The 14,476-nt window shown below is 36.4% G+C and overlaps 1 protein-coding gene across 1 annotated transcript in view; it reads right to left on the minus strand.

Annotated features, from left to right (window-relative positions):
* Nucleotides 1-14,476, minus strand: part of MEGF9 (multiple EGF like domains 9) — a 118,720-nt gene that overhangs the window by 17,899 nt on the left and 86,345 nt on the right. The window contains exon 3 of the mRNA XM_003785253.3: nucleotides 6,116-6,255. Within this exon, the coding sequence (XP_003785301.1) occupies nucleotides 6,116-6,255 (140 nt within the window). The remainder of the gene's footprint in view (nucleotides 1-6,115; nucleotides 6,256-14,476) is intronic.

Consider the following 14,476-nt stretch of genomic DNA (forward strand, 5'->3'; position numbering starts at 1 on the left):
GAAAATAACTGGGGGAAAAAAAGGAATATAGTGCTCTTTTCCAAACAAAGTCAAGGACAAAACTTTGAAAACAAATGTATTACCTGTAAAAAGACTTTTCCTTATTTCCTTTTTATTTTGCCATTTCATAGTTAATATATAAACCTGTCAGAAATACAGCACTGTACTTGGTTGTAAGAAGAAATGCTTTCTCCTCTTCATCGGGCAGAAGACAAACTTTAACCTGTCAAACTGAAAGGCAGCCAGTAGGGAGCCTAAGTGAAGAAGGGAGAGAGAGTAAGAAAGATAAGATCAGAGAGAAGCAGGGCCCAGAAAATGTCAAGTCATGAAGGCCATGGAAAGACATCTGAATTTTATTCAAGAAGGGATGGAAAGCTATTGCAGTACTTAAGCATGAAAATGGTATGACCGGATTTCACATTTTCAAAAGATTTCTGGTGGTTATATGGAGACTGTGGTGCTGTGGGGGACAGGAGATGGGGAGATAAGAGAGACTAGATGAGAGACTACCAAGGCAGTTCAAAGAGATGATAGTGGCTTAGACAAGGATGATGCCAACAAAGGTCATGAACAGTCATCAGTTTCAGGGACTATTTTGAAGATAGGGCTGATAAATCTTACTGATGGACTGGATATTTTCAGTAAGAAAAAGTAGAAAAATATGACCCCGAGGCTTTGAACTGAGCAATTGGTTGAACAGTGCCAGTTACAAAAATGAAGAACACTAGGGGTAGAGCAGGGTTTAGCTTATAGAGTAAAATAAACAGTTGTTTTGGATGTGTTAGGTTTATAATGCCAATTAAAACATTCAAGTGGGCTGGGTGTGGTGGCTAACACCTGTAATGCCAGTATTTGGGGAGGCTGAAGCAGGAAGATCACTTGAGGCCAAGTGTTTGAGACCAGCCTGGACAACATAGCAAGACCTCCTTTCTACAAAAAAAGAAAACTATCAGCCAGACCTGGTGTTGCACACCTGTAGTCCCAGCTACTCAGGAGTTTGAGGTTGTAGTGAGCTATGATGACACCACTGCCCTCCAACCTGGGTGACAAAGGGATATTCTAGTTCTAAAAAACTAACATTCTGTCAAATAGTGTATTGGATATTTGAGTGTGGTGATCAAGGGAGAGATGTAAACACAGTAATAAGCATATATAGATGGTATTTAAAGTAATCTAGGGAACTGAGTGAGATCACTTAGGGAGAAAGTGTAAATAAAGAAAACAAGCTCGTCAGGCTCTGAGCTTTGCTTGAGTTGCTTGTAGTTGAGCTGAGGAAGATCTAGCAGAGCTGACTAAGAAAGAAAAGCTAGTTATGCAGGAAGAAAATAAGGAAAAGTATGATACCCTGTAGTAAAGTCATTGAAGAGTAATGGATTGGTCTACTCAGTTAAGCTACTGAGGTCCAGTTGCTCACCACAGGATCCTATGAATACATGAAGGCACTGTGAATTCTTAAAAAGAAATATATCATATAAACACAAAGTTCTAGTTTAAAAAATAATAACCCTCCCCCACCTCCATTTTTAAGGGAAATATGCTCAAAAAAGAAAACCTAGAAAATACAGGAGTAGAAAGAGGGGAAAAACCTACCCTGATAAATATCTCATTAACACTTTATATAATTTTCCTTGAAATATTGTTTCACTTATAGGGGTTTTCTTTTTTAAATAGTCTAATTATATGGTATATGTCATTTTATACCTGCTTTTTTCATTTTCTCATGTTCAATACCATTTTGTAATATAGTTTAATGATGACATAATAATAAGTTACCAATTACTGATTGCTTATGATCAGGCAGACACTGCATTGGGACTGTATAAATGTATGATACCCTATAGTAAAGTGCATTTAACCTTCACAACCCCTCACTAGGCAATTCCTATATTATCTCAAATTTACAGACAAAAAGATTAAGTAACTTGCCCAAGGTAAAATCAAGATTTGAGTTTCTGTGTTCTAAACCACATATTGCCTCGATGACAGTATTTACTTAATTCTGTATTGTTAGAAGTTAGGTTGTCCAACTTTTTAGGAGACTGATTGTGGTGGCGCAGTGCCATATTTGTAAGCATCTTCAAACATAAAGAATTAACAATTACTTCCTCAGAATAGATTCTTAGACACAGAACTACCACATCAAATAAGTATTTTTAATATTTCTGATAACTATTGTCAAATTGCTTTCCAAAATCTTTTGCTCAATATATTTTACCACAAAAAGAACACTTTGAACATCTATTTTGATCTAAAACACAGGTGTAGAAAAAGACTGGGGACGGGGAAATATGAGGACTGTGAAAACAGTCAGTGGCCACCAGAGGGCAACAGTATCACAGTATTGTTGATTCCAATTTCCTTTGCGACAAAGGAAAAACCGGTTTTACATAAAGCTCGCAGTTTTAAATCAAGTATTTGCACTTCTCATGTTGGATTCCATTTTTATTATATTTCCAAACAGAGAAACCATTTCTTTCTCTAGCTACTAGCTGCTTTAAAGAAATCATAACCATGAAAAAAATGTTGCCTTTTTAAATTATCTCAAGCAAGGACAGATCAACATTTACTGGACAATAAAGAGAGATTATTTACTGCTGTAAGAAAGATTAAAGGTGAGAACCAGAAATGTAGAATGCTTTCTAGTCCTGTAAAAGATCTATGGTGTAATTTAAATTGACTCAATATGATGAAGCATTCCTATTATTACTCAGTTTTGAAAATCATCTTTCCTCTGTATGTTTTTCCATTCATTTCTTCAACAAACATTTAGTGAGTACTTATGTGCCAAGCTACTTGATAGAGATGGTGTATACTCAACTGAGAGCATTCCTGCTCTCATGAAACTTACAATGTAAGCCATATGTGACTCATAACCATAAATAAATATATAATTACAAACTGATAAGTGTTATGAAAAAATACAAGCATATGTGAGAGCAAAAGTCAGGGGAATTGCCATTTAGCCTAGAGCATCAGAAATGCTTTCTAATGAAGTGACTTTTTTTTTTTTTGAGATAGACCTTCAAGCTATTGCCCTGGGTACAGTGAAGTGGCATCACAGCTCACAGCAACTTCAAACTCCTGGGCTTAAGCAATTCTCTTGCCTCAGCCTCCCAAGTAGCTGGGACTACAGGTGCCTGCCACAATGCCTGGCTGTTTTTTGGTTGTGGTTATCATTATTTGGGAGGCCTGGGCCAGATTCAAACCCGCCAGCTCTGGTGTATGTGGCTAGCGCCTTAGCCACTTGAGCTACAGGCACCACCCTAATGAAGTGACCTTTAACTAAAGATCAGAAGGAAGAATATGATTTTAAAAGGCAAAAGGGACAAGAGTGGGGGTACAAGTGGATTAGAAAGAGCATTCTAGGCAGAGAAAAAATCATGCATGAGAATCCTGGGACAAAGGAATATAGCTTATTTTAGAAATTAAAGCCAGTATGACTGGATCACAGATGTAAAGGGAAAAAAATAGCACAAGATAAAACTGGCAAGTAGGCAGGGACCAGATCACATAAAAGTAAAAATAACACAATTTCTTCTAAATCAATTTGTTTCTCTACAGAATAAAGGATTAGAATAAAGAATAAGCTTTCAATACAGATTTTCCAGGGTACTTTCAATTTTAAATATTCTGCTACCCTGTCCTCATAAAAAACACTTGTACTTGTCAGACTAGGTATGTCCTGATTTTTTGATTGTGGCAAAAAAAAAAAAAAAAAAAAAAAAAGTTTCCAAGGAAGTATCCCTAATCCTCACATTTAGAAGTACTGAAGATTACAAGTTAATTAACTTTCGTTCTTAATAGTCCGCCTAAATACGGTTTTCTTTGGTTTTATACTGTTGGGTTTTCCTAATGGTAGGATAATGTCTTTCAACAATTTAGGAAATTGTTGGCCATTATCTCTTCAGATATTGCTCTGACCCAATATCTCTTTCCTCTCTTTCTGTATCTCAAATTACATTTACTGGTTTTTTGTTTGTTTGTTTTAAAGAGACAGAGTCTCACTCTGTTGTCCAGGCTGGAGTACAGTAAGGTTATTATAGCTCACAGCAGTCTCAAACTCGTGCGTTTAAGCAATACTCCCACCTGAACTTCCTGAGTAGCGGGGACTACAGATGCAGGCCCCCACACCTGACTAGTTTGTTTCTTTTTTGTAGAGAAAGGGTCTTGCTATGTTGCCCAACCTGGTCTTGAACATCTGGCCTGAAGTAATCCTCCCACCTCAACATTCCAAAGTGTCTGGGTTATAGGCTTGAGCCACTGCTCCTATCCAAATTATATTTTTGTAGATCTTTTAAATGTATCTCACATGTCTTTCCTGGTCTGTCTTTTCATTGCATTTTCTCTAAATGCTTTAGTTTGGGTATTTTTAACTATGCTATGTTTGAGTCTACTAATTTTGTCTTCACTGTGTACAATCTGCTGACATATCCATGCAATGAGTTATTAATTCAAATAAATGCTGTATTTCTCAGTGTTAGATTGTTCATTTGATTTTAAAATTCGAACTCTTTGAAATTTTGCCATTTTAAACCTATTATTGTCTGATTTTTCCTATATTTTCTTCAAATATAAATTTTAGTTATCTTAAAATCTTTGTATGCTAACTCTACCATCTGGATCATGTGTGGATCTGTTTCTGTTTTTCTCTTTATTATTAGTCAGATTTTCCTGTCTCTGCATCATCTAGTATTTTTTACCATATACCAGACATGGTATATATATGTGTATAAAAGTACTGGGGGGGGGGCGGTGCCTGTGGATCAGTGGGTAGGGTGCCGACCCCATATCCTGAGGGTGGCAGGTTCAAATCCGGCCCCAGCTAAACTGCAACAAAACAGCCAGGCGTTGTGGCGGGCAACTGTAGTTCCAACTATTCGGGAGGCTGAGGCATGAGAATCGCTTAAGCCCAGGAGTTGGAGGTTGCTATGAGCTGTGTGATACCATGGCACTCTACCGAGGGCAATAAAATGAAATAGTGAGACTCTGTCTCTACAAAAAAAAAAGTACCAGAGAGGGCTCCCCCTTTCTTCTGTTAGGTAGGTAGATGTAATGAAAGGATCACCTCAATCTAATCAGAAATTAAGGTGCATTGAGGATGGACCACAATTTTAATAAGTTCACCTTTGGTTCATCACTATTTCTTGGTCATAGCCCTCTAAGGCTTTTGAGAGCCTAGCAAACCTGTGTCTCCCCAGCTTTAAAACCCTGTAAGAGATTCAGTATTGGCCCGGGGTGGTTTGAGCCTAGGTCCCACTCTACATCTTCAGAATCTGGCAATATCTTGAGAAAGAGATGGTTGCACGTTGTAGCAGGCCCCTGTCTCTAAAGAAGTTTTGTCTCCTCAGCATGAGACTAAAAGATATTTCTTTCTACCTTTCTGGTCCAGCTTTCTATCTCCTGCAAAGTCGGCTAATGTCCTGTGGGAAAACTGACCTTGTGCTCAGGGCTCCTCTAGTTTCCAACCATCATGCAAGCCTCAGATGACTGCCAAATCTCTTCCTGTATCTCTTTTCTCAAGAAGAATTCCTTTGCTTGGGCCAAGTCTGCTCCTTAGTCTGTGCCCAGAATCAGCAAATGGCCTCTCAAAAGGAAATGGGCTGGTGATTATGAGCTTATCTAGGAAGAGTTCTACCCTTCCTGGTACTTTAGTCCATATATTTCTCCTTGCTTCCATACATCTCCAGCCAATGTGATTTTCTGAATGTATATACTTTCTCCCCTGCTTCTTTCTCTCCTTTTGTTTTAGAGATAGGATCTCATTTTGCCACCCAGGCTAAGGGGCAGTGACCTGATCATAGCTTATATGACCTAAGTTAAAGTGATCCTTCTACCTCAAGATCCTAAGTAGCTAGTACTACAGGCATACACCACCATGCCCAGCTAATTGTTTGTTTGAGGGTTTTTTGTAGACACAGGGTCTCGCTATATTTCCCAGGATTGTATATTTTTTTCAAGTTGCAGTAAGAGTTTGGCTTGTAGTGATCTTATACATTCTACTTAGAAGAGAAAGGCCCTTATAAACTATTTGGGATGAATCAAACTATCAGTGAAAAATTTCTAAATGAAAAGAATAGTGAAATAATTACATAATACACTTAAGTAAAGTACGTACCTGTGAGGGCATCACAACTGGTGGACCGATTATTGCACTGGCAGGGAAAGCAGCCGTTCTTGCTAAAGCCGTAATATCCATTGTGGCATTGGTCACATGAAGAGCCAATGACCCCCACTTTGCACTGGCATTTCCCAGAACTGCAAATAAATGAAAAGACAATCAACAAAAGTAAACTAGTTTAGAGGTTGTATTGCCTAGCATCCCTGAAGGGAAAGAAAGCGAAGCTCCTGTACATAGTATATACTTACCATACCTCAAAGTCTTATATCCTAAGAAATCACCTGTCAATTTCTATATTCCTATTTAAGCTGTCTATTGTATTACACTATATAATTTCTTACCTAAGAAATAATTTTATAGAAAATGTAAAATGATGGCATCTGAAAGCAGGATTAATAATAAAGATGATGATAATAATAAAAACAATGAACCACTATTTATTGAGGGCCAGTGCCAATAAATATACATTTTCTCTAATCTCCAAGATATTTTTACTAGGTGGAGGTCATAATCCTCATTTTACTATTGAGAGAATTCAGAGAGGTTAAAGTTATTCTCTATAGTTAGCAAGTTAGGTAAATTTATACAAAGCCAAACTCTTCCCACTATATTATGCTATTATCCCTAAGGTTAACCCTAAATTTGTATAAAAAATTAGTCTTCCAAATAACTTGATATCCACTTAGGTATCAAGGTTTATTCTATAGATCCCAAGCACCACAACTGACCATCTATGTAAGTTCTGACTCCACTGATGCTGTTTCTGCCTCATCCAGAGTAAATCTCAGTTTCTTTTTCTCACTACCTGAAAATAAATTTCAGGTCTCCCTAAGAGAAGCTGAAATATTTTACTGCTTGAAGAGAAGATTAAGCCTAACAAATTCCAAGGCTCTCAGAGATACAAGTCCAAATATTCTGATGTTTAGTTCAAGCTTAATTAAAATTTATACTGATCATCATATGGAAGATGAGCATTGTTTTTAAAAGAAACAACAGAATTTTTAATTATCAAGCATGTCTTTTAAGTTATTTTGCAAAAAAGAAAATAAACTCCACACACACACACATATATATACATACACAGCTTTACACAAGAATATCCCAAGGTTGGCTCGGTGCCTATAGTTCAGTGACGAAGGTGCCAGTCACATACACCAGAGCTCATGGGTTCAAACCCAGCCTGGGCCTGGTGAACAACAATGACAACTACAACCCAAAATAGCCAGGCATTGTGGCAGGTGCCTGTAGTCTCAGCTACTTGGGAGGCTGAGGCAAGAGAATCGCTTAAGCGCAGAGAGTTTGAGGTTGCTGTGAGCTGCGACGCCATAGCACTTTACTGTGGGTGACATAGTGAGACTCTCCTCAAAAAAAAAAAATAATCCCAAGGTACTTAAAGATCTAGCAAAGAAAATCTATATTCATCAAAAATGAATTTGAGGAATTTCTTGTGACTCAATAAGAAGGAACCAGTCAATTTAAGACCCTCTATACCAATGATTTTCAAATGGTGTGCCGTGGCACCCTGGTGTGCCACAAGAGGATCTTGGGTGTCCCCCCCAATTTTTAAAGATCAATTAAATTATTTTTGAAAGAAGTTCAAAGCACAATAAATATATTCTTTTTTTTACTCTTTTTTTGGTCAACATAATTCAAGTGTGCCATGCAAGTTTAACTACAGGTTCAAGTGTGCCGTGAGATTTAAAAAAAGGTTGAAAAACACTGCTCTATATTATAAGAAAATTATAAAGGACATAATGTACCTTTCAAAGAATGGATAACAATACTTCATTGGCCAATTTCCAAGGTTTTAAAAATGTTAATCAATATCCTTTTTTGTCTTCCTGTAAATACATTAGATTATTCAGTATACAAAAGGATTAATAGTTACTTTTAAGAGTGGTATTTGCCTAACCCACAACCTATAAGAAAAAGATATTATTTTCGAATATAGAAGTCACTTAATAATATCTTATAACTATAACATAGCCAGTGTTCCCAAAGTAGCTGCTACTCTTATAAGTGAGCTTTCCCTTCATAATTCTGGTTTGGGCACTAAAAAAACTGATTTAAGCAAGCACTTTTTCTCTGGAGAATCTGCTCCCTAGTCGCTGATTTAAAAAAAAAAAAATCCATGAATGAGTTCATGAATCCTGATAAAGTAGTTGATTGAGTCTAGATACTATGCTTGAGTTTTTCCTTGGTAGATTTTAAAACAATAGGAAAGGAGGTGCTTTTCTCTTTTTTTAAGAAGAAGTATAGAATGAAGTAGGGAAGTCTGGTTGCAAGGCTGCACTAGCAGTGCTTTTCCCAAGGCCAATTTCTGCACGTGTAAGAATTAACAAATCATCTGGGCTTGGTAGCTCGGGCCTACTTTGAGGCCAGTCTGGGAAATATAGAGAGACTTCTTATCTAAAAAAATAAAATAAAATAAATTAGTCAAGAGGAATGGTGTGTGCCTATAGTCCCAGCTACATGGGAGCTTGCAGTGGGAGGACTGCTGAGCCCAGGAGTGGGAGGCTGCAGTGTGCTATGATTGTGCCTGCAATTGTGCCACTGCACCATAGCCTGGGCAACATAGTGAGACCCCCATCTCTTAAGGCAGAGGGGAGAATGAAATCATTCAGCAAATACAAAGCTTTGCCTGTGTGACTTCTTTGACAGAAAAAGGCTTTATAACACTCCCTTTCAAAGGCTTTCTCTGGTTAAGACTGTTGAATGCTTTCTGATGCAAAGTTCATGATACATATGCAATGAAATGACAACAACAAAAAAGGTTTACTAGCAGACCACTTACACTTATCCACAGATTTGAAATGAAAGAACCAAAGATTCATAGCTTCAGATCTAGAAAATCAAAGTGCAGAACTAAACACTGACTATAAATCAGAAATCTGTACTACTGAGCCCAGCTAACAAAGAACTGGGTATAGAATTTGCTCTTTTGGTGTTACTTCTTAGAGACATGTGTTACTAGTAAAGTACTAATATAGTACAGAGAATTATATCAGAAAGAAGAATATAGAATTATTCATAAAGGAAGCATAAGCACTGTATAATTAAGCTACTCTAAGTATAACTATGTATATACTACACATTTCTTAAATTATCTCAGATGGGATTCTCAGATTTTCTTATGGTATCAATGTTTAGTTATAGAGTTTATATACTTATGGGTATGAATAACTATTTCAAGGTTTTAATACCTCTAAAAACAGTATTTCTGAAAATGTATTAACATATTTTCCAATACGAATTGTTAATTTTTCAGAAGAAAAAATTTAATGGTGTTATCATCTCAAGATCTGGTACATATTGATGTCATACAGATATGAGCTAAATTGTCTTTTTAAAGTTTCTGTTTAAGATGAGTAGGTGGCCAGGTGTGGAGTTTCACACCTGTAATCCTAGTACTTTGGGAGGCCGAGGCAGGTGGATTGCTTAAGCTCAGAAGTTCAAGACAAGCCTAAGAAAGAGTGAGACCCCGTCTCTACTAAAAATTGAAAAACTAGCCGGGCATGGGGGCTGAGGAAGAAGGATCACTTGAACTCAGGAGTTTGAGGTGATTGTGAGCTATGATGACAACACGGCCCTCAACCCAGGGCAGTGGAGTAAAACTCTATCTCAAGAAGACTCTAAGTTATTTACTTTTAAAAATCTATTAACAAACCTATAAAATGGCAAAAAAAAAAAAAGGAAATAATTGCTAATTTGGTGCAAAAAAGTGGCTGGGAAATGAGCACATTATGAACAATAAAGAGCACATTATGATAGAAAAAATTATTGGAAAGAAAATTTTAAAACTGAGAAGGGAAAGGATCGGCAAACTCCTACAGTAGTTGGGAGGGATCAAAGCCAGCCAGACCTGGGCAGTGCCTGTTGCTCAAAGGAGTAGGGTGCTGGCCCCATATACCAGAGGTGGCAGGTTCAAACCAGGCCTGGGCCAAAAATTGCAAAAAAAAAAAAAAAAAAAAAAGCCAGCCAGACCTGACATGCTTTTCTACCAACTAGCTACTGATTTATTTCTAAATTGTCAAATGTCTTGGCATGTTTTTTGCCATCAAGAATACTGTGTATTTTCTTCCTAAGATTTACAAGATATAAATTATGTGTATATGTCTTCAGATATCACATTATCAACTTTAACTCAAGTAGTCACAGAATAACTAAAAAGATATATTTAGTTTAATAAGGAGAAATTAATTCATTTAAGGTCATTCAGGAGTCTTGATTTTCCTCATTTTTCTTTCTCAGACAGTAATACATGTTGGCACTCTGACATGGAAAGAATAAGAGACAGAAAAAAATAGTTAAATTTCCTTCTTCCTTGTTTTAAATAAGTAAAAACAATTTAGTTTTGGAAAAGACTGAAAATACTAATTAAAATAGTCTGAAATAAAAAAATTGTTGATTATAAGCTGTCTCAATATATTAAAATTTAAATTTAAAGGGAGGCTATAAAAAGTTTGTCCACTAGAAAAAGTTTTTAAATGAAGAAAGAAAGTTGTTAACAATTTTTAATTTTATATTTGGGTCATAGTTTTGTAGAGCTAGTGAAAATAATAATTTCTTCTTTTCGTTATTAAAAAAACTCAATAATTGGACATTTTGGCAAAAGATTCTCTGCATTTAGCGTTCCTCTGTCTTTCTACAGTCATGGAAAAGATCATTATGCAATGAGCAAAGCTTCTTTTCTGGAAGAAAAAAGGATAGCTTTATTGCTGAAAACATTGGGCTATTATTCTAAACATTCCTAGTATTTTTGAGGGCAAATAGTCTGAAATATGTTTAGAGGAAATCCAAATTCAGACAGAAATTCTTTTTTTTTTCCCCCTTCAGAAACAGAGGACAGTTTATTCCTCACAGCAATAGCAGTAGTGAGTATCATTTGTACGGTGTCCTCAAACTACAATTCCCAAGGGTAATGCAAAGAGCCAGTAATGCCGTCATTGAAGTGAGTTGTTACAGAAGATCCCCAAACTCAGAGAATCCAGACTTTTTTTTTTTTCTATAATGGTTGGTGAGTCTAACTGATCTTTGCCTAGGAGGTAGGCTTAAGTTTTGTTGTACCGGACAGTTAGTAAATCTGTTCTTTACTCCAGAGGAAAGTATCATCTCTATTTCCCAAGATTCTTTGCAATACATACTTTAATAAATAGTCCAGAGCAAATCAGTCAGTGCCTCTGCTTGCAGAAGGACAAGAGACCTTTACAGAATTGTCTTGAAACAATAACAACCTCTCAATGATATAATGTCTTAGCCTCTGGAAAATTTTTCCATGAGTACAACGCTCCATCAGTCATAATGATTATTCTGAACAATAGAGCCAAATCCTGCCTGCCACAAACTTCTAATAAATTTTATTGGAAAACAGCCCTACATTTATGTATTGTCTATGGCTGGCTGTTTTTAATGGCAGAGTTAACGCCATACCTTGACTATCCACCCATTGCTGAATGGCTTTTTTTTGGGGGGGGGGTTATTTTTAATTTACACATTATAATTATACATATTTATGAGCTACAGTGTGATATTTCAACACTAAATATTTTTGTATCTGTTAACCAACCTTTAGTTATCCTCCTTTCTCCCTTACCTTTTCTGCCTCTAGTAACCATTATTCTAGTCTCTACTTCAATTTCTACGAAATCAATTCTTTTATCTCCTACATATGAGTGAGAGCCTGAAATATTTACCATTATGTACCTGGCTTATTGCACTTCACACAATGTCCTCTAAGCTCATTCATGTTGCCATAAATGACAGAATTTTTCCTTTTTTATAGCTAGTGTTAACGCCGCACATATATAAATGCACGTGTTTTCATTATCCATTCATCTACTAATGGTTATTTAGTTTGATTCTGTATCGTGGCTATTGTGAACAGTGCTTCAATAAATGTGGGAGTGCAGAAAGCTCTTCAACATACTGATTTCCTTTTCTTTGGATATACGCATATACCCAGTAGTGGGTTTGCTGAATCACATGGCAGTTCTATTTTTGGTTTTTTGCAGAGCCTCTTTACTCATAAAGAGTAAAGAGCTGTACTAGTTTTCATAAATACATTCTCACCAACAGCATGTGAGTTTCCCTCTCTCCACATCCTTGACAGCATCTGCTATTATTATTAGGTTTTTTTTTTTAAATAGCCATTCTAGCCAGGGTGGGATAATACCTCATTGTGGTTTTGATTTATATTTGCCAATGACCAGTGATATTGAGCATTTTTTCATATACTTGTTGGCCATTTGTATGTTTTCAGATCTTTGGCCCATTTATAAAATTATCTGGAGATTTTTGTTGTTGTTGGGTTCTTTGTATATTATAGATGTTAATCTTGTTGGATGAATAGTTTGTGAATATTTTTCCTATTATGCAGGTTGTCTTTTCACTGTTGATTCCTTTGCTATGCAAAAGCTTTTCAGCTTGGTATAACCCCATTTGTCTATTTTTGCTTTTGTTGTGTGTGCTTCTGAGGTCTTCTCCATAAAAACTTTGCCCAGAGTAATGTCCTGAAGCATTTATCTTATGTATTCTGTTAACAGTTTCACAGTTTTGGGTCTTTAATACATGTTTGAATTCATTTTTATGTATGATGAGATATGAAGTCTAGTTTCATTTTTCTGCATAAGGATATCCAGTTTTCCCAGAACCATTTGTTGAGGTAGGTGCCCTTTCTCCAAAATTCATGTCCTTGGTATCTGCTGAAATTCAGGTGGTTGTAGATGGTTTATTTCTGCATTTTCCATTCTGTTTCATTGTTCTATGTGTCTGTTTTTATTCCAGTGCCAAAAAGAAAGCCATCTGTTACTATGGCTTTGTAGTATATTTTGAAGTAGGATAGTGTGATACCTCTAGCTTTTTTCTTCATGCTCAGGATGGCTTTGGCTATTCCAGGTCAGTTCCATAAGAATTTTAGGATTATTTTTTCTATTTCTGTGAAGAATTTCATTGGTATTTTGATAGAGATGGCACTTAATCTATAGATTACTTTTTTTTTTTTTTTTTTTTTTGCAGTTTCTGGCTGGGGCCGGGTTTGAACCCGCCACCTCCAGTATATGGGGCTGGCACCCTACTCCTTTGAGCCACAGGCTCGCCTAAGATTACTTTTGATAATATGGTCATTTTCACAATATCAATTCTTCCAATCCATAAACATGGAATACCATTCCATTTCTTTCATCAGTGTTTTATACTTTTCCTTGAAGAGAGTTTTGTCTCCAAATTTGGTGGTGGTGGTGGGGAGTTTAGCTACTGTAAATAGGATTGCTTTCTTCACTTCTTTTTCCACTAGTTCATTGTTGGTATATAGAAATGTTACTGATTTTGTGTGTGTGTGTGTGCCTTGATTTTGTACCTTGTAAGCTTACTGAATTTATTAGTTTTAACACCTTCTTTGTGGCATTTTTAGGGTTTTTCTATATAAAAGGTCATGTCATCTACAAACAGAGACAATTTGACTTTCTCTTTCTCAATCTGGGTGACCTTTCTTTTCTTGCCTAATTACTCTGGCTAGGATTTCCAGTACTGTGTTGAATAAAAGAAAGCATCCTTGTGACATGTGGGCATCCTTGTCTTGTTCCTTCTTATTTCCAGGACAGCTTTCTTATTTTCACCATTCAGTATGGTGGCTATAGGTTTGTCATATATGCCCTTTATGATATTGCAGTATGTTCCTTTTATACCTAACTAAATGGAGAGTTTTTAACCATGAAGGGATATTAATATTTTTTTGAGACAGAATCTTGCTCTATTGCTCATAGTGGAGTGGGCATGAAGTGGTATGATTATAGCTCACTACAACCTTGAATTCCTGGGCTCAAGAGATATTCCCAGCTCAGTCTCCTGAAGGGCTGGGATTACTCATAGGCATGAACCACTGTACCCAGCTGGGATATTGATTTTATCAAGTGGGTGGGGGTTTTTTTGTATCTATTGAGATGGCCATAAGGGTTTTATTCTTCATTCTATTGATGTGATATGTCATATTATTAATTTGCATATGTTAAACCATCTTTGTATTCTTGGGATAAATTCCACATGATCATGGTGAATGATCTTTTTAATGTGCTGTTTGATTCAGTTTGCTAGTATTTTGCAAAGGATTTTTGTGTCTATGCACTTCAGGCATACTTGCCAATAGTTACTCTTTTTGTGTGTTGTATCTTTGTGTGGTTTTGGTATTAGGGTAACACTGGACTTGCAGAACGAGTTTAAAACAATTCCTTCCTCTTCAAATTCCTGAAGAGTCTGAGAAGAATTTGGTATTAGTTCTTTAAATGTTTGGTAGAATATAGCAGGGAAGCCATTGGGTCCTGGGCTTTTCTTTGATGGGATTGGGCTTTTTTTTTTTTTTTTTTT

Source organism: Otolemur garnettii, unplaced genomic scaffold (assembly GCF_000181295.1).
Source record: "Otolemur garnettii isolate 467f Iridium unplaced genomic scaffold, OtoGar3 scaffold00014, whole genome shotgun sequence".
Lineage (NCBI taxonomy): Eukaryota > Metazoa > Chordata > Mammalia > Primates > Galagidae > Otolemur > Otolemur garnettii.